This window comes from Callithrix jacchus, chromosome 5, assembly GCF_049354715.1.
Source record: "Callithrix jacchus isolate 240 chromosome 5, calJac240_pri, whole genome shotgun sequence".
NCBI lineage: Eukaryota > Metazoa > Chordata > Mammalia > Primates > Cebidae > Callithrix > Callithrix jacchus.
In genome coordinates this window covers 50,131,659-50,152,097 of record NC_133506.1, presented here as the reverse complement: position 1 = coordinate 50,152,097, position 20,439 = coordinate 50,131,659, and the positions used below count along the sequence as shown (strand labels likewise).

Here is a 20,439-nt window from a genome sequence, read left to right as displayed (position 1 = left end):
AGTGGTCCTCAGTCTGAAGAAGATTTTTTCCACCTACTTCCCCAGAGATATTTGGCAACGTCTGAAGACATTTTTGGCTCTTAGAATTGAGAAGATGCTACAGGTGAGGAGGAAAAATAAAATTAAAAATGGAAATTAATTTAAAATAGATAATAAGCTTTAAGACTAGGCCACACAAATAATTACGAAAAACAGAGAAGCAAGTAAACCATCCCTCCCAGCCTAAAATGGCCTGCAGTTAGCTAAAGCAGACTCCCTCCAAGATAAGGCACCCAAGCATATCTTTCTACCTGCAGCCCACAAGCATATTTCTGTAAAGACCTGTTTTCTTCCCCAGCTGCCAGTTGTGGAAACGAGATACCGCATAGAGAGTGTACATATTCTCCAGGTTGTAAAACGCGTCCCAAGTCAATGACTAACTGTCTTCGTTTAAACCCATTTTCCCCTCCCTTATCTTTCCGCACCAAAATTTATATAAGCAAGGTATTTTCCTTCGTGCAGGGCTGGCGGCCATATGGACAGCAAGGCCACTGTCAGCTGGAGCTCCAATAAAGAGATACTGTTGTGTCCCTCAGTCTCGCTGTTCTTCTCGGCTCAAATTTCTGTAACACTGGCATCTAGTAGGTCAAGGCCAGGGATGCTGCCAAACCTCATACAATGCACAGGACAGACTCTCACAACCAAAATGTCCACAGTGCTGATGTCATATACAGTAAAAGTGGACAATGAACAAGGCAGCTGCATCACGTAACTATAAGAAGCACTATTCAAATGGAATCTCTCAGAATGACACCTCCTGGATTTGAGGTTGTCCAGCTCGCCTGGCCACACATGTTGACCCTTAACCATGGGGAGGATGGGAACAGGACCTGAGGGCGGGAGATGAGGTCTTGAGAGCCCAGCAAACAACATAGCAAAAAGCGATGAAGACTTTCACTTAGGCAAGAATAAAGAACAGTAAAAAAAGCAGGGAGATATTTAAGAAATAGTTAATTACTATGCAGTTCCTGGTTTCTAGTTTTCTGGGTATCAAATACACAAAGTACTGTGATTCCATCAGAGAAAAGAAATACTCAACACTCTCCTAAACTACAGATAAATCTTTATGCCATCCAGTTAGGAATTTCCAAAAATGGGCTGCCAAATTAATTTGTCTGTTTAAAGCCATACTCCAGATGTCTTATTCATCATAAATGATAGTATTCATGGAAATAAATGTTTAACAGCCAACAATTAACAAAGTGGTCATACTTTAAAAGTTTAATTTGCTACCGATAACAGTTTCACATTAACAACTTGGAAAACAATTGCAAATTATACAATTCAATTTTCCAAATGGATTATTTTGTAACTAGACAGGGAAACTGTTGAAATTTATTCTGCTGTTTCAAAAAGATTAATACAATGGGATTTTTAAAAACACATTCCCTTAAGGAACTGGTATATTCCTGTTAGAAATATGCAATTAGTCTGCATTTTGTGGGAATATTAACTATGTTTCTAGTGTGCTGCAAAGTCAAAAGCCATTTTAAAGAAACAAGATCTGAATTCCAATTTTCCCTGTCTTTTGTTGATAGTAATTTACAGATGATGATTTATTTATGTTTACCAAGTTAAAACAAGACTGCTACCTAAAAGGCAATTTTCCACCTTGCCTTTGTAGGTTGTATCCTAATTATTTTTTCCCTGTGGGACTGAATGAATTAAGTGAGCAATTCACTTTGTTTATGCAAATTGCAGAGCTCTGCAGAAGCTTCAAATTATTTCATTCTGAAAAAAAATTAAAGTAATTATCCTACCGAAAATAAAGAGGCACAAGCGCCTTTAACTTCTGTCAGTTGTCTTAAAAAAAAATTACATGAAAGGCATCCATTTCTGAGTCCACGATGCTTCTGAGGTGTTAATAAATAACCCAATTAAATTATGACAATGATTTTTATGTAAGTATGTTTAAAATTTCAGAGTACTCTAAAATACTTTTATAAGCATTTCTATTAAAAATTTCCAAAAGATTTTGTATAACGTGGTCTAAAACTTTTAGCCTTTTCATATTATCTTTTCTAAAAAAGCACCAATGACTTAAATACACAGTGCCAATAATCAGGGAAAAGCAACCAAGAGAAACACGCTCAGTTCTCATCAAAAATTATATCCACAAGACATTTTATCCACAAGCTCCTCCCAGGACCCCTGAACAGAGCAGTTTAAATAAAGGCTTTATTTAAAATTTCTTAAGAAAGAACCAGTCTAGACAGTTATATTCCAGTCTTCATATACATGGTTTCATTCTCTCCAAAAATATCTACATGCCCTTGGTCACTTAAAATAAACCGGACTAGCACCTGTCTGAGTTATAAATGTGGATGTCTCCTTGAAGAGTGGATCTTTATTTATACATGTGAAATAACTAAAACAATCCATTTGTGCATTGTGTCTTCCTTTAAAAATGCTGAAGTTGAAAAGTTTACATCTGAAATTTACAGAGAGAATGGAATCTGCCATGAGGAGCACTTTCATAAGCTGTCAGTGGGTGTATGACTTTACATAACCTTTGTAGAGACATCCTGGCAGTAACTAGAAAAATCTTAAAGATGCAGGATCTTACCTGATACCCTCACCTCTAAGATGATTTCATCCGCAAATATTAGTCTGAGTACATAGAAATAGATACACAAATTCTTTACTGTAATAAAATTTGTATTAGCAGAAAATTGGAAACATTTTTGTCCATCAATTTGGGTATGCTTAAACAGATTATGGTATATTGATATTAAACAGTACCCTAGAGCAGTTACATTAAGGCGGTATAGCCATTAATTATTGACTTAGAATTATAGTCAAAACATGAGGAAAAGGGGACTAGAGTAATTTGTGTGATCATATAATTTATCTTATTAACCACAATATTTTGAATATGAAAGGAATTGACACTATAATTTATGCAAGAACCACAGGCTCACCAAATGTGTCCTACACAAACCTGAATTTACGAACTACTTAAATATAATATGTATAATATGTAATGAATTACTCCATTTTTAGCTCTAAAACTAATTTACGTATATGTGAGAATGTGCTTCTGTTTACGTAGTCAGAGGAAAGAGGTTGAAAAATGTACATTAAATTATTAGCATTTTTTTCTGACGGCAGGGACTAGGATCCAACATCAGATTTTTTTCATTTTAGTTCATATACTTCAGAATTATTTGTATTTGTTATAAAAAAACATGTTTTTAATGATTTAAAGAATAAGAAGTATAAAGAGAAAAACATAAATCTGGAAAAAAATTAAACAGATGAGTAGATTTCCATCTTTTGCCAACAGAATTTCTTGAGCAGTGACTGTCTTGGCTAATAATAGCCTGTGACTTCCCCCAAACTAAAACACTATTTGACAAACTTTTCACCAACGTGACAAGACCCTTTGCTTTTGGCATCATTTACAAAGAGATTATATGTGTGCTTGGATTATATTTAAGTGTTTATGTACATATGCATACAAATGTGAAACTGGATAGATTGTATACTAGAGATACATGCTATTAAGAAATTCATGTAAGAAACACATATGAATAGAGGAAGAATATCTATCACTAATGCGCTTTATCAGTAAAGTTTGGTTTTGTCTTGTTTTTCTTATTCCATTATGTGTATTGTGTGCTTCTTAAGAATATAAGGCTGGGCACGGTGGCTCAAGCCTGTAATCCCAGCACTTTGGGAGGCCGAGGCGGGTGGATCACGAGGTCAAGAGATTGAGACCACCATGGTCAACATGGTGATACCCCGTCTCTATAAAAATACAAAAAATTAGCTGGGCATGGTGGCACATGCCTGTAATCCCAGCTACTCAGGAGCCTGAGGCAGGAGAATTGCCTGAACCCAGGAGGCGGAGGTTGCGGTGAGCCAAGATCGCACCATTGCACTCCAGCCTGGGTAAGAAGAGCGAAACTCCGCTTCAAAAAAAAAAAAGAATATAAGTTAACAAAGAACAAATAGTCCATGACAGTCTACACAAATTAAACTTTTATAAACTGTTAAAAACCTGGGACTCTTCCCAAAATGCAAAGATAATTATCATTTCTAAAATGAGTTAAACAATTGTGGGGTAGGAGAGAAAAATCATTTAAATGAGATGATTGTTTTGTCATACAATAGACCAAAAATAACTGGCTTATAAAAATTAGGTACTCAGTTTAAAAGACCTTAAAATGTATTACAAATTAAATGAAATAATCACATATAAATGTCATAAAGCATATGGGATATGAAAGCTGAACATTAGAGGATGCTGATGAAATAAAATTCATCTTTAATGAATGGAGAATCATACCATGTTCATGAATGGACTTAACATAGAAAAGATGCTGATTCTCCCACAGTTTCATCTATAGGCTTAACATAATTTTCAAAATCCCAATAAGGATTTTCAGTAGATGTAGACAAGCTTATTTTTAGGTTTTATGGAAAGGCAAAGCCACCAGATTAGCTAAAATAACTTCAAAAAAGAGAATAAAGTGAAATAAATCAGTCTACCAATATTTAAGATTATTATATAGCCACAGTAATCAAGAGAGCATGGTATTGGCAGAGAAACAGATATATGATCAATGGGAAAGAATAGAGAATCCAGGAACAGACTAACATAAATATACTCAAATAATTTTTGACAAAGGTAGAAAAGCAATTCAACGAGAAAAGAATTTTTTTTCAACAAATGGTAGTGAAGTATATTGAACAATCACAGGGAAAAAAATTAAACTCAAACTACATTTCACTCTTTACACAAAAACTAAACTCAAAATGAATCACATTTAAATGTGAAACTTAAAACTATACCTTTTTTTAAGAAAAAAAAAAAAACAAGAAAATCTTTAGGATCTAAGTTCAGGCAAGGAGTTCTTAGACTTGATAACAAAAGCATGATCACATGATCAAAAAAGTAAAACTTCATAAATTAGATCTCATCAAAATTAATACTTTTCTTCTGCAAAAGATCACGTTAAAAGGATGTATAGAAAATTTATGCATTGGGAGAACATATTTGCAAGCACAGATCTGACACACACACTCACATACTCTCAAAACTCAATAGCAAAAAATGAAATTAGAAAATAACTCAATACATGAAGAGACATTTCATAGATAATATACAGAAGCATGTTTATCATCATTAGCCTTTAGGGAATGCAAATTAAAACCACAGTGAAATGTCACTTTTAGAATGACTAAAATAAATTCCAGTGCTTTTGGAGGCTGAAGAGGGAGGATCATTTGAGGCCAGGAGTTCAAGTTAAGCCTGGGCAACACAGTGAGACCTCATCTCTACAAAACATTAAAAAATTAGCCAGGCGTGATGCTGCATGACTGTAGTCCTAGCTACTCGGTAGGCTGAGGAGAGAGGATCTCTTGAGGCCAGGCCTTCAAGGCTGCAGTGAGCCATGATTATGCCACTGTACTCCATTCTGGGTAACAGATCCTGTCTTGAAAAAAAATCAATGACTAAAATAGAAACAGTGACACCATCAAATGCCAAATGCTGATGAGAATGCAGAGAAACTCATACATTGCTCATGGGACTGTAAAATGGTAGAGCCCCTCTGGAACACAGTTGGACAGCAACTGTACAACTACCCTATGACCCAGCAATCGCATTCTTCAGAATTTATCCCAGAAATGGAGAGGATGGGAGGAAACTCATATTCATTCAACATGAACTTGAATATTCATACTAGTTTTATTGGTAATGATGAGAAACTAAAAACAGCCCAGATGTTCCTCAATGGATGAATGTACGCAAACTCTGGTAATACATTCCATGGATTACTACTTAGCAATAAAAGGGAATGGAGTATTGATATGCACAACAACTTGGATAAATCCCAATGGAGTTATTTTGCATGAAGAAGGCCAATCCCAAACGATTACCTATTCTTGAAAAGGAAAAAAAAAAATGAAAGAAATGGGAAACAGATTAGTGCCTGCTGGGGTGGGAGGACTGGAGGATGTGATTACAACAGGGCAATACAAAGTCCTTTTGCTGATGGAAATGTTCAGCATCTTAATGTGGTGGTGGATACAAGAAACTACAGGTGACAACGCGCAGACAGTAAGCTTCTTGGAGCTTAGCAATAAACAAATATCCAAGTAGATGACTTTTTTTTTAAGAGACAAGAGTCTTGCTATGTTGCTCATGCTGCTCTCAAACTCCTGGGCTCAAGTGATCCTCCCACCTCAGCCTCCCAAAATGCTGAGATCCCATGTGTGAGCCACTACACCTGGCCAACACAATGCAACATATGCACTTAATATATGGTCGTTTTTCTTGTTCACAGTTTCTGTTTCAGAGGTTTCAGATTACCCATGGTCAACCATGGTCTGAAAATAGATGAGTATGGTACAGTAAGATATTTTCAGAGAGAGAGTCTACATTCCTATAACTTTTATTACAGTATATTGTTATAATTGTTCCATTTCATTATTAGTTATTGTCAATCTCTTACTATGCCTAATTTATTAATTAAACCTTATCATAAGTATGTATATATAGGAAAAAACATAGAATATATAAGGTTGAGAGCTATACGCCGTTTCAGCCATCCACTGGGGATCTTTGAATGTATCCCCCACAGTACAGCACTAAAGAAATGTGACTCTGAGTAGCAGAGAGTATTCAAATAAGGCCCTTTTAAGGCACTGAAATTGAGCTAATCCCTGGAGGAAGTGGAAAAAAATGGGGGAAAAGCTTGATAGACCAAAGGAACCAAAACTGCAAGGGCTTTAGGACAGGACAAGTGAAGGCAGGTCAGCATAGCAAAGTGACAAGTGGCATGGCAAGTCGGACAAATGTGCTGCAGCAGAATCATGCAGGGCCTCGGAGCGCAGGGAACTGGCATTGTGCTTTGATATAATTCTAAGCATAATGGGAAGCCTCAAAAAAAAAATCAGAGGCACAGCTTTGACACCACCCTGTACTTGCATCTCACAGGTGACACCTGATCCCATGTTTCTGACTCATGCCTCTGTAGATGTTACGACATGGGACTGACATCACCTTTCACCTTGTTTCAACCATGGTCGTACTGCATGGTACATGTATTATTTTCTCTCTCTGATTTTGTTCTTTGTGTTTTCTTTGAAACCTGTCATTCTGGCATATAAAACATTCAGCTTTCCAATCACAATTAGGGTACTCTCACAGAGGAGGCATAGACACAAATTTATCCTTGACAGTTTTAATGGTGTTATTGACCGAAATAATATTTCATGAAGAATGTGTGTATCTCTAATAAAATCTTATTATAGCTGAGGTATTTGTAATGTTTTCCATTACAACTAATGTATATGTATAAACTATAAATAACTGAAAAAAATAGGAGTCTAGGTCCGTCGCAAATAAAGTATGATGGTAATTTTATTTGTAATTTACACATATTAAAATAGTAGACCTACTAAATACAGTGTTACATGTTGCCTCCTGGGAATACAATTGATTTCTCTTTCTATCATTAGTGCAAGGGGTAAATTAGAGATTTTAAAAAAATTAAAGGCAGCTTTCAGGCCAATGCAACCCAGAGAGATATTCAATTTGTCCTTGGTTATATTTTTAAAGTACACTTAAATATTAAAACCATTCAACTAAAAGATCTTTGCTTCCAGTTTCTCTTGAAACAATGGAATGTGTGACAAGAGTGAGCCCACACTGCCGTCAGACAAAACCTGGTGTTGAATAACGTGAACGTAAAAAACCTGACAAATAGAGAAGAGAAAAGCAAAGGGGACAGGCAGTAAGACTGTCAACAAATGAGACTGATGTTCAGAATCACTTTGTAACATTTATGGGGAAAGGCACAGGGGTTTAAGCATGTTATTGAATGTTCCACATAAAGTAGAATATTTATTGAAAGTAATGTAATTATCGAAATTTGTAAGGAAGAAGAAAGAGTTGGTGAGATTACATAAATGAGCCAAACCATTAACTTTCTAAAGGGCAGGAATCTGTTGATGATGTAGGAAGTTAACAAAACAAGAAACAAAGTTATAAACACATCATTGAGAGTCAGAGGCAACTACCAGGAAAATGAACACCAGGAACAGCAATGGTGATTAAACCTCGGGAGGCGAATTCATTTCCTAGAACAGGGCTACAGTAACAAAGTACCACAAACTGGGTGTCTTGCCAAACAGAAATTTATGCTCTCACAGTTGAGAGGCCAGAGTCCAAAATCGAGGTGCTGGTAGGATTGGTTCCTGCTGGAGGCTGTGAGGGAAAGCCTGTTCTATGCATTTCTCCTGTGTCTGGTGGCTGAGGCTGTGAGGGAAAGCCTGTTCTATGCATTTCTCCTGTGTCTGGTGGGTGAGGCTGTGAGGGAAAGCCTGTTCTACGCATTTCTCCTGTGTCTGGTGGCTGAGGCTGTGAGGGAAAGCCTGTTCTACGCATTTCTCCTGTGTCTGGTGGGTGAGGCTGTGAGGGAAAGCCTGTTCTATGCATTTCTCCTGTGTCTGGTGGCTGAGGCTGTGAGGGAAAGCCTGTTCTATGCATTTCTCCTGTGTCTGGTGGCTGAGGCTGTGAGGGAAAGCCTGTTCTATGCATTTCTCCTGTGTCTGGTGGCTGCCGCGGGTCCTTGCCACCTTCTGCTTGTAGTTGCCTCACCCCAGTCTCTGTCTGTCTTCACCCAGCTTTCTCCCTGCGTGTCTGTGTCTCTTCATAATTATAAGGATACCAGCTATTGGACTGGTGTCCACCCTAATCCAATAATCTCACTGCAACTTGAATTTTTCTACAAAGATCCTAGTTCCAAATAAAGTCACATCCAGAGGTACCAGCGGTTACACCTTCAGCAAATCTTTTTGGGAGGTCACAATTCAACCCACAACAGAAGGTGAGGAATAAAGCAGGCACTGCTACTTTTCATGATAAGCTCTTCAATACCATTTGATTTTTTTTAACCTTGTGTATGTTTTACATTGATTTTTTTAATGTAAATATGTGTACAAATGAGGCTGGGCACAGTGGCTCATGCCTGTAATTTCAGCACTTTGGGAGGCCAAGGTGGGAGGATCACTTGAGCCCATGAGTTCAAGACCAGCAGGGGCAACATAGCAAGACCCTATCTCTACAGATAATAAAGAAAATTAGCCAGGTATGGTGGCGCACGCCTGTAGTTCCAGCAACTCGGGAAGCTAAGGTGGGAGGATTGCTAAAGCCCAGGAGGTAGAGGTTGCAATGAGCCGAGATAGCACCACTGCACTCCAGCCTGGGTGGCAAAGTAAGACCCTGTCTCGAATAATAATAATTATAAATAAAATTTTAAATGTGATGTCATTATCTCTGTTATTAGAGGGTCTTCTCCATAAGACAAAACCATGCATGTACACAGATGACAGAGAATTTGGCATGTGAGTAACATGGCCCTTTTAATTCTTAATACACCAGGGTTCCCTAACATTTCTACTATGTAATACTAGTATAATTAGGACAAAAATCATTTTTTGGGAACCCTGAGGGTCTATGGAATCCAAAGCACCTACGTTGTATGAGACACTATGCTGGGCCCCTAAGATAAATACAAAGATGAATAAAGCATGGTTTCTATCTTCAAGAAATTCAAATCCAACAGACAGTGACCATGTCAGGATATTCCTGACTGCGAATAACAGAATGCCCTACCCAGAGTGCACTGGATGATGAGAAAATTTTACTATATCTCTTACAGTTGTGACTTCGCTGCACATGAGACAAAATCCAACATTATAAAGGCTTAAACAAGACAGAAGTTTATTCCTCTCATATAGAAGAAATGCAGAGGTAGGTAGTCTTGGGCTGCCCTGGTGTTCTGTGGTGTCAGGGAACACAGACCAGCCCTGAACACCCAATCCAGGCTTCACCTGTTGCTGTGCTATCCTCAATCCATGGGCTTTCCAGTATCATGGGCCAAGATGGCTGACGCTCATTTTCAAATCAGTAGGAAAGAGCAAGAGACAAAGAAGGACATGTGTCTTCTGTGCTTATTCCCCTGAGGCCGAGAATCAGCTGCAAAGACATATCTCGCTGCACAGGGGTCTTTACTATGGGTTGTCTTGTGTCTAACTAGAAATAAGACATTCATTACCAAAGGAGGAGTCCGCCCCATTAAATGCATACTATAATAAATAAAGCCCCACATTCAGTGTGACCAGTGCAACCAGGCAGAATGGGCTCAGCAAAGGAACTACCTCAGGGAACGCCGAGAAGACTCATGGGGAGGTGAAGACAGAGCAGAGATTTTGAGGGACTGAAAAATGTTTGCCACGTGGACCAGGAAAAAAATGGGGTCTCTACAGTAGAGAGCTGCGTGCAAAGCTGGTGACGAATTGGATTTGGGAGGGAATATGGAAGAGAGTAAGTCAAAGACAACTCTCTGGCTTCTGCCTTGAATAACAGATTGGATTTTGATGCCATACAATGAGCAAAGGAAGCCCATAAAGAAACCAAGCTCAAGCCGGGCATGGTAGCTCATGCCTATAATCCCAGCACTTTGGGAAGCAAAGGCATGGTGGATCTCCTGAGGTCAGGAGATCAAGACCAGCCTGGCCAACCTGGTGAAACCCTATCTCTACTAAAAATACAAAAAATTAGGCAGGCTTGGTGGCGGATGCCTGTGATCCCAGCTACTCGGGAGGCTAAGGCAGAAGAATCACTTGAACCAAGGAGACAGAGGTTGCAGTGAGCCAAAATTGCACCATTGCACTCTAGCCTGGGCAACAAGAGCAAAACTCCATCTAAAAAAAAAAAAAGAAAGAAAGAAAGAAAAGAAACTAGGCTCAGGTAGGAAAGTGTTCATTCAGTATTTAATGTGTTTCAGGAGTCTTTGGCATTCTAATGCAAACTCATACTTCCTTGACTAGAAAACGTACTTAAATTGGAAAAACAGGGTTTTTTGTCCTACAGTTAATCTCTTCTATCTAATTTACCTATGCCTTAGAAATGTGGGTATGGAATCATTCATCACCTGGGAAAAACATCAGAGTAATGATCCATAATTTAATTTATGGAGATGTGAAGAGTCGTGTCCTCTTTGGCATAAGCTTAGGAAAGTTCCAGAACATGGCATCGTGGGTAGTTTCTTGCATGAGGAGGAGATGACTCCAAAGCAAATATCTGAGTATTGAAAGAGGGAGCTATGACATTTTATGATTTTGAAAAGACATACTGTGGGCCAGGCGCAGTTGCTTACTCCTATAATCCCAGCACTTTGGGAGGCTGAAGCAGGTGGATCATGAGGCCAGGAGTTTGAGACCAGCTTGGACACATGGCGAAACCCCATCTCTACGAAAAACACAAAAATTAGCTGGGCACGGTGGCGGGTCCCTGTAATCACAGCTACTTGGGAAGCTGAGGCAGAAGAATTGCTTGAACCAGGGAGGTGGAGGTGGCAGTGAGCCAAGATCACGCCACTGCACTCTAGCCTGGGGGACAGACCAAGGCTCTGTCTCAAAAAAGAAAAAGAAAAGACATATTGTAGACAGCCATATTGGAAGAGGAAATGTTTTAGATGAGAAAGAAACTGAGTACAAAAGAACGAATCATTAGTACAGAAAAACTAATCACACACACACATACACACACAGATAAATTGGGTAAAATTCCAGAGAAATAAATTTTAGGACATTAGCTCACTGTGCAGAACCTAGAATCCTATTTTTGCAGAGAGCAAGAACAAGGTCTGACATTGAGTTTAGGAGATACAAATGACCTAGTCACTATACAAGACAGAATGACAGAACAAGTAAGGCTAAAGGTGTTTGGCAGAATAAAAATAATAATGGCAATTAATCCCTAAAGTGAGAAAGTTGTTCATTTTTCAAATACATTCACATTTATTTATTACACGTTAACCCTGATTTTGGTAAAGTAGAAACGATCATCCCTAGTGGTTTACTGTTGAAACAACAGTAAGTTAACACACAAAAGCAACATATCCCAGACTGTGTTCCCTAGAATTACATTTATTTGTTTCATGGAACACATGATTTTAAAAAATTGGTTCCATGGCCCAATCATTTTGGAAATGCTAACTCAAAGTCACTCCAATTTCTTAAGTGTAGGAGACTGTGAGGGGCTGCAGGGGGTTAGGAATCTCAAAGATGGGGCCGTAAATGTTGCCATTCCCAATTTCTTTGACAACACAACAGTGTTATGTTGTCATGAAGGCTTTTTTGTACACATTTTGGGAAACACTAAACACATGATTTGCTGGACTTGTCCTTCTGGTCCAAGATGAACCGAATCCCTGCTGTCTAGCCCTATGTGATGATGAGGAAGGGAATGTGTGACTTGTCTTAGAGGCCATCTTTATATACCATGGCAAAGCTGGGATTGGAACTCAGGCTTCCTAAATCCAGGACCGGCATACTTCCCGACACATCATTTGCCTTGGTCTCTAAAGCAGTAGATGGTCTTCCTTCTATTCAATTTCCTCTCAAGTGTTACTCATTGAAAAAGTAAAACCATGCACACAAGCTTTTGGCCAAGCATGATGGCTCACGCCTGTAATCCCAGCACTTTGGGAGGCTGAGGTGGGTGGACCACCTAATATCAGAAGTTCAAGACCAGCCTGGCCAGCATGGTGAAAACCCGTCTGTACTAAAATATACAAAAATTAGCAGGGTATGGCAGTGGGAACCTGTAATTCTAGCTAGTCGGGAGGCTGAGGCAGAAGAATCGCTTGAACCCAGGATATGGAGGTTGCAGTGAGTCGACGTGCCACTGCACTCCAGCCTGGGCGACAGGGTGAGACCCCATCTCAAAAAAAAAGTAAAACTATGCACACAAACTTTCAATCCCTTCTAATTAGAATAAGCAAAATTATTTTCTAAATGAAAACAGGGAACTGGTGTTTAACAAAAAGGTCAGGAACTATATTTAAAGTCACTGGAGCCTTACTATTGTTGCAATGACAGTTAATCAAATTCACAGCCATCTCTGACAGCTATGGGTGCTTGAGGAGTACTTCATGGAAGAAGTAAAGAAATGAAAAATGAATTGTTCTATATGTGCATTATTCATATATTTATTTTCCAATTTTTGCAGGAGTGTGCCTTGAGCTGCATTTTCAGTGAGGGGGTACCAAATTTTAAAATCTACAGTCTTTTTCTTATGTTGAAACTTCTAAAAAGAGTCAGATATGCAAAACTGGCATTTTTTTCTTAATATCTTTAAAAATAAAATGGGAGAAGTACTGTGCTCTTATAAATGCTACAGATTTCCTACAGGAAGGATATGTCTACATGCACCACACCACCTCCATATTGATCAAACAGCATGATGTACGTTTCCTCATTTCTTTTGGAAATTGCTTTATTTATATTAGAATAAACTCTAAAATGTGGTCACGGTGTGCTACTTATAACCCCAGTATTTTATTATCAAGATTCATAAATTACACAGCATTTAGATGAAAAATGCATATCTCAGAATTACTCCAGCTTTTTAGATACCCCAAGAGATTAATACTAAATGTATCAGATCTAAAAGGGTAGAGGATGAATCAGCTACAGGAATTCATCAAGGGCTTGGAGGCTAAATGGAGATAATTCTTACGTTCTAATGCTTTGAACTTTGGTTAATGAATATTATAGATGAAAGAGAATGTGTCTTACCAAGTTCCCCAAAGATATACATATTAAATTCCAAAGCCAGCAGGTAGACGTCTGAAATAGGGCAAGTTTGTCCTCAACTTCCCTTTAATCATTTCACATTCAAGTAAGAGCGTTTTCATCCATTTTAGTTTTATATTTATCTGTCCTAAAACATCCAAATCCTAGTTTTTTTCTGTCTCCATCACTGCCCACCCTATTTTCTCCAAATCAAAATTCCTTTTCCTGGTTTCAGACGCCTCAAGTACAGATTTCTTCTGTTAAGCTAAATAAAAGTATGACACATAGACATCTGTATGGATTCCATTTCCTCTATTGATAACACGTCTTGCTTTTTAGCCAGTACTTTTAAAAGTATTCACTGGCCAGGCATGGTGGCTCATCCCAGCATTTTGGGAAGCTGAGGTAGGCGGATCATCTGAGGTCAGCAGTTCAAGACCAGCTTGACCAACATGGTGAAACCCCATCTCTATTAAAAACATAAAAACTAGCCTGGTGTGGTGGCAGGCACCTGTAATCCCAGCTACTCAGGAGGCTGAGGCAGGAGAATCGCTTCAACCCGGGAGGTGGAGGTTGCAGTGAGCCAAGATCGCACACCATTGCAGTCCACCCTGGTGGACAATAGTGAGACTGTCTCAAAAGAAAAAAAGTGTCTTAAACTCTGTGTTTGATTCTAGTAACTAATAGTGAATCATGTCCCCTGCCCCTCACCCTCAATAAAAAGATCCCTGTCTTTGTAGACCTTATTTTATGTGGGGGAAAGGGGAAGACAATAGGAAACAACCAAGCATGTTATGCTATGACGCCCCCTAAGAAGAGCAATAAGAGGGATGTGGAAGGCAGTGAGTAGGTAGGTTCTATTTCCAACAAGAGAGTCAAGAAATGGTCACACTTAGAAGAGCAATTTGAGCAATTCCCTGAACAAAGTAAGACAGTAATCTCTAAGGGTACCTGAGGGAGAGCATTCCAGGAAGAGGGAAGAGAAGGTATAAAGCACAAGAGGCGCTTGGCATCTTCTAAGGAAAGAGAGGAGCCTAGGGCACCTAGAGCAGAGGAAGGTGGGATTCAGGAAACTCAGAGATGGGGTTAAAAGGGCAAGAGGAAATCAAATCATGTAATCACACAGACCAGGGACCCTGCGATTACATGATTTGATGGATACTGGACCAGTACTTGTCTGTGGCCTATTAGGAACCAGGCCACATAGCAGGAGGTGAGCAAGCATTCTCACCTGAGCTCTGCCTCCTGATTCTCAGAGGAGCATAACTGCTCTTGTGAACTGTGGATGCTAGAGATCTAGGTTGTGTGATCCTTATAAGAATCTAATGCCTGATCATTTGAGGTGGAACAGTTTCATCCTGAAACCAATCCCACCCCAAACTCCGTCTGTGGAAAAACTGTCTTCCACGGAACCCGTCCAGTGCCAAAAAGGTTGGGGACCATTGGCGTAGACCATTATAAGACCTTGGCTGAGGATGCTGCAGCAAACAATATCGTGATGTGATACAAGCAATTTGAACAGATGCTACAGGCCCAAGAATTCGACAGCCCACTGCCTAGGGCCCCAGTGGTAGCAGGAGAGGCTGTGAGCTGTCTTCAGAGTCTCCACCCATTTTGAGCATAGAGCCAATACCATTTGCTGATGGATAGGATTTGAGGAGTTCTTATATTCCTTGCTTATCTTCTTTCTTCTCTTAGGTATATATAGGTTTGTCAGTACAACATAGCCTATTTCTTATTTTGTCTACATTCTGAAAGGTTGGCATATGGAATTGTGAAGAATCACATATTTCCAGACATATATGGAACTCTACCAAAACAAAAAGGACCCATGGCCATATGCAATGACCAGACAGTGCAAGGGCTTGGGGTAAATTCCAAAGTTACAGACCGGCTGAGATTCTGAAGGGAAGACCTGATGTGGAGCTATAATTTCTGGCCACCTAAAGCTCTGTCTGTGTCTAGATAACAAGCCAAACATCTTCCTGAGTATTTTGATTCTCCTTTTAAGAAAAAGCTGTTTGAGCAAAAATAAAGGAAGTCATCCCTATAGCATTGTTCACCATCTGTTATTACGTAAAATACTGGGTATATGACGGATAACTGGGACATGATACATCTGGTTCAAAATGACTGGATACAAATAGTTTGGAGTGTTACAGAAGTGGAGAGTTTGGTTCGAGATTATTTGCAGGGTTCAGAGTTATGCCATCACGGGCTTCATGGATCACTGCATCTAAATAATACATTTGTAATTCAACAACTCCTCCTTGAGAACAAAACATATATATTTGAATCGTGTCATTTCATATTTGGTCTATGAAAGATAAATGGCAGAGGAAGTCTGGACTCAAAAAGGTACAAGTAGGTTCTCCTTTGGAGAGAAGGGAGGCTAGGAGTGGGAGAAGCTTTATGGGGTGACAGGGAAATGAAATGCACGGACAATGACACCCTTGACTCCCTTTTCTACCTGTCCCAAAAGCTTGTTTTGTGCTTATTTTTCCCTTATGTACATGCAGATGTGCCTATAAAGTATAGCATAGTCCTTATTTCTCTAATTGAGAAGAAATGCAGCCTCCTCTACCATTTTCCTCATCATATAAACCAAGATGTCAACATAGACCCTTTGTAAGATGTCGAAAAGTCACTACTTTTGGTGAATTTGCACAAAAGGAAAAACTGTTCACTTCCCCCACCTAGCCAAGTTTCTATTTTAATAGATCGACTGGTTTCACATACAATTTTAAATGGCAAAGGAGCCTGGCCCCATTAAATTCTCACCAAATGAGGCTTAAAGACTCTTCAAGATGGGAAGCCAGAATTAAAATGTGCCATCATAAAAATAAGCATAGTTCCCTCATAGACAAAAGAGTAGTATTTTCTCCATATGAAAATAACCAGAGCCTCAGAGGAGTGTTAATCATGTGCTTTCACACGTTTTCATGAAAAAAGAAAATACATAGGCTGCGTGTTAACAAGGACCATGAAAAATATATTGCCATGTAGAAGGAAATACTTAGCTAATTTGTGAATCCAAGTGGTAAGTAAATCTTGTACTTACCTTAATGAGTTTTAACACACAGTGACTATTTTTAGTGAGGAAGTCTCACTACTACTAAGAAAATTTAGTCATCTAACTTAAAGAAACCAACAAATGGGTCGAACTTCCTTCTTGTCCACAGTTACCTGCTTTCTGCTCCTTCCCCTCCCTCCTCTCTCCCCGAATTCCCCAAGCATTGAATGTCTTTCTTCCTCAGGCAGAGTCCCAGATACAGTGAGACCTAGTCCTTATCCTCCTGGGGCTTCAGCGTAGGAAGTATAACAACATGGAAGTCCCATAGAAGAGATTGGAAAACAAGAATAGCAACAGCAAATAGCAAGAAACCAGAAGAGTCACTTTACATTAGTCAATTACTTTCAACAATTAGCAAGCAGATGTTATTTTAAGGGTAGTCTGTCCTTAGAAAAGGTATTGCTTGCACCTTTGTTAAATAATTTAGGCAACTTTTCAGACTCAATAATTCCAATTGCCTCCCTGTAAATAGATCTCTGGAAGGCTACAGCAATGGAGTCTTACCTTATGATAACACCTGAAATATGCAGCACGTTCATCAGAAAATTTCTCCAGTCTTTTTGGACCTTTGCTTGAAGCTTTCTTGAATACTAACCAGCATCGTTGATAAATCTGGAAGGAAATACAAAGACTGAGCTTGGCACCTCCACTGACTGACATTTGCATTTAAATGTTTTCTTTCTGATGTTTTCACCTGCGAAATATTTGCAAGTCAGAAACATGATGTTGCTTTGGGAAAATAAAGTTTTAAAGATCAAAATTGTTTCCACAATGGGCATATTATATGTCATTCAGACAATTACTGGAATCAAAAGAAAATCAGTATTTGAAGATAAATTTCTTCATGCTTTGATAGAAATATCACTGGCATATTTCAGAAAAAGTCCCAGAGATAAAAATCCCAAATAAGTACAAATAAAACAGGCATTCAAGGCACATGTTAGAATTTCAAACGCAATTAAATCTGAAAACCATGGGCTTGGTCTGTGCTAAAGATCTCACTGTCCATCCTAGAATCTGACAGCTCATGGTTATCATCATGTGATACTTCTCATAATGGATGGTGAAGAGTTGGACCAGACACTAAACTAACTAGCTAATGATTGGCTGATTAACACCAACCAGATTCTTGCTTAGGATATTCAACCCAGAGACTTGAAGATTACTTCTAGAGGTGCAGACCAAATTGAAAGGTCAATGCTGGTAGGTTTAAACAGAGGTTGTTGGCCATATTGAATCACTTGCAGGACAGTTAAACAGTGCAAACTGCTACAGGGAACTAGCACATTTCTACTCCAGGTAAAAGAGCCATTTTAGTTCTTTGCCATCTTTCAATTCCTAATATTAAGATCTAGCCTTTCCTCTGGGTTTCTTGGAAATCATCTGTACCCCCAGAAACCCATCACCATCAACATCACTGCAACTTTTAATTAAGCTAGTTTGAATGGGGGTCTTCGAAACTACCTTGAAGAAAATAACTAGTAAAAAGTATACTAGTACATTCAAATATTAATAATGCCAAAGAGAGAAAATGCAAAGGGCTAATGAACAGATGAAAAACAATGTTGTCCAAAAGCAAAATCAAATGAGGCTTTTTAAACCTATAAATTAATAGTAATACTTACTGATGGCAAATGTTTGAGTGACACTATTATGCTCCACTGATGATCTTTAAAGGCCATTTGACAACAAATAACCTTAAAAAAATAGAAATCTATCCTAAGGAAAAATCCCCAAATGCATCGAACAATACAAAATGAATTCCATATTCAAGTGCAGATGGGTGGATGCTCTTCAGTCACGATTATCCTTGATCCATAAATCACCCTGAATTACCATACATATGTAATTTTGTAAATTTTGTATATTTGACCCATAAATAAATATTATATACTAGAAAGTTTAAGAACCTCTGAGCTAGTAAGAAGAAACAAAACCAAGTCTACATAAAATATTTGGTTCCCCAAACAAGTCAATTTAAAAACCTCTTATAATTATATCATACCTGGCAAATGGGTGAGGAATTAAAGTTTACTACTTGTCTGTAATGTTTAATATATTCCATTTTTCTCTTCTGTCTCAGAAACATGAATATAAATTAACTACTTTGTTCAGGGTGAAAAAATGAAATCCACTCTACTCCGAAGTTTGGCTCTAAATAAAGAGGGTAAGATATGCGTCTGATGCCACGGAATGTACAATAACATGTTAGCAGCATTATTTACAATAAGAAAAATAGAAATTACTCACACTTCAACAATAAAGAGTGACATAGTAAATTATAACACTTCTATGATATATAATGTAATATATTTACTTATCTAGAGAGTAACATTAGTAGTTATATGTAGTAAATATGGTACACATATAGTAAATATGTTGTACATTTGACAATATGTAGAATATATCTATAATAAATGTTATGCATCTGTAAGATAACATACATAATTATTTTACAAAAAATAATGGCCAGGCACGGTGGCTCACACCTGTAATCCCAGCACTTTGGGAGGCCGAGGAAGGCAGATCATGAGGTCAGGAGATCAAAACCAGCCGGGCCAACATGGTGAAACCCTTTCTCTACTAAAAGTACAAAAAAATTAGCTGGATGTGGTGGTGCACGCCTGTAGTCCCAGCTACTTGGGAGGCTGGGCAGGAGAATTGCTTGAACCCACGAGGCGGAGATTGCAGTGAGCCGAGATCATGCCACTGCACTGCAGCCTGGCAACAGTTCAAGACTCTGTCTCAAAAACAAAAAAATAGTAATATAGATGGTATACATAATATTTATATGGTAAATTATACTACATCTATAATACATATGTCATCTATCTGTAGGATAACATAGGTGGTTCATTTGAAACAAATTTCAGAAGGAATTTCCAAGGACACAGGAAAGTGTTTATATTATGTTATTGTAGGGAAAGGTGAAGCAGAATATAAAATTTCTAGGTCATAATCTCCACTATACTAAAAATGCATGAAAGAAGACCAAAAAAAAAAAATCCCAAAAAGTTAGCCATGTTTTCTCTGGATCATGAGAATAGGTTTTGGGTTTTGTTTATTAGTTTAATAAAAGTTAATAATGTATGGCTTGGCACAGTGGCTCTCATCTGTAATCCCAGCACTTTGGGAGGCTGAAATGGGTGGATCACTTGAGTTCAGGAGTTTGAGACGAGCCTGGCCAATGTGATGAAACCCCATCTCTACTAAAAATGTAAAAATTAGCTGGGATGGTGGCACATGCCTGTAATCCCAGCTACTTGGGATGCTGAGGCATGGAATCACTTGAACCCAGGAAGCAGAGGCTGCAGTGAGCCAAGATCATGCCACTGAATTCCAGCCTGGGGGCAGAGAGAGACTCTATCTAAAAAATAAATAAATAAATAAACCACAAAGCCCTGTAAATGAAATGAAAAAGGAATCTGTTATTTCTTAAATACCCAGAAGTATTAGTATACTCAATTCTATTGGTTTTCATCCTGCACAGTTATTAAATCCACCAAGCAATATAAAAAAAAATGAAGACAAAGGTGGAACAGTAATTCAGTGGATGGAAAGCAACCTTTCAGTGCACAGTACTGAGGCAACTGGACATCCACTGGGGGGGAAACAAATTTAAAAACCGTTGACTTAAACATTAAAACATCCACCTTATACAAATATTAGCTAAAAATAGACAAATATTAAATAAAATGATAACACTTTTAGGAAAAAAAAGAAAATGCATG

At 38.5% G+C, this 20,439-nt stretch overlaps 1 protein-coding gene across 1 annotated transcript in view; it reads right to left on the bottom strand.

Annotated features, from left to right (window-relative positions):
* The window catches only part of DOK5 (docking protein 5), a 174,638-nt gene that overhangs the window by 77,184 nt on the left and 77,015 nt on the right, over positions 1-20,439 (bottom strand). Inside the window, exon 2 of the mRNA XM_002747691.6 lies at positions 17,213-17,320. Coding sequence (XP_002747737.1) covers positions 17,213-17,320 — 108 coding nt within the window. The remainder of the gene's footprint in view (positions 1-17,212; positions 17,321-20,439) is intronic.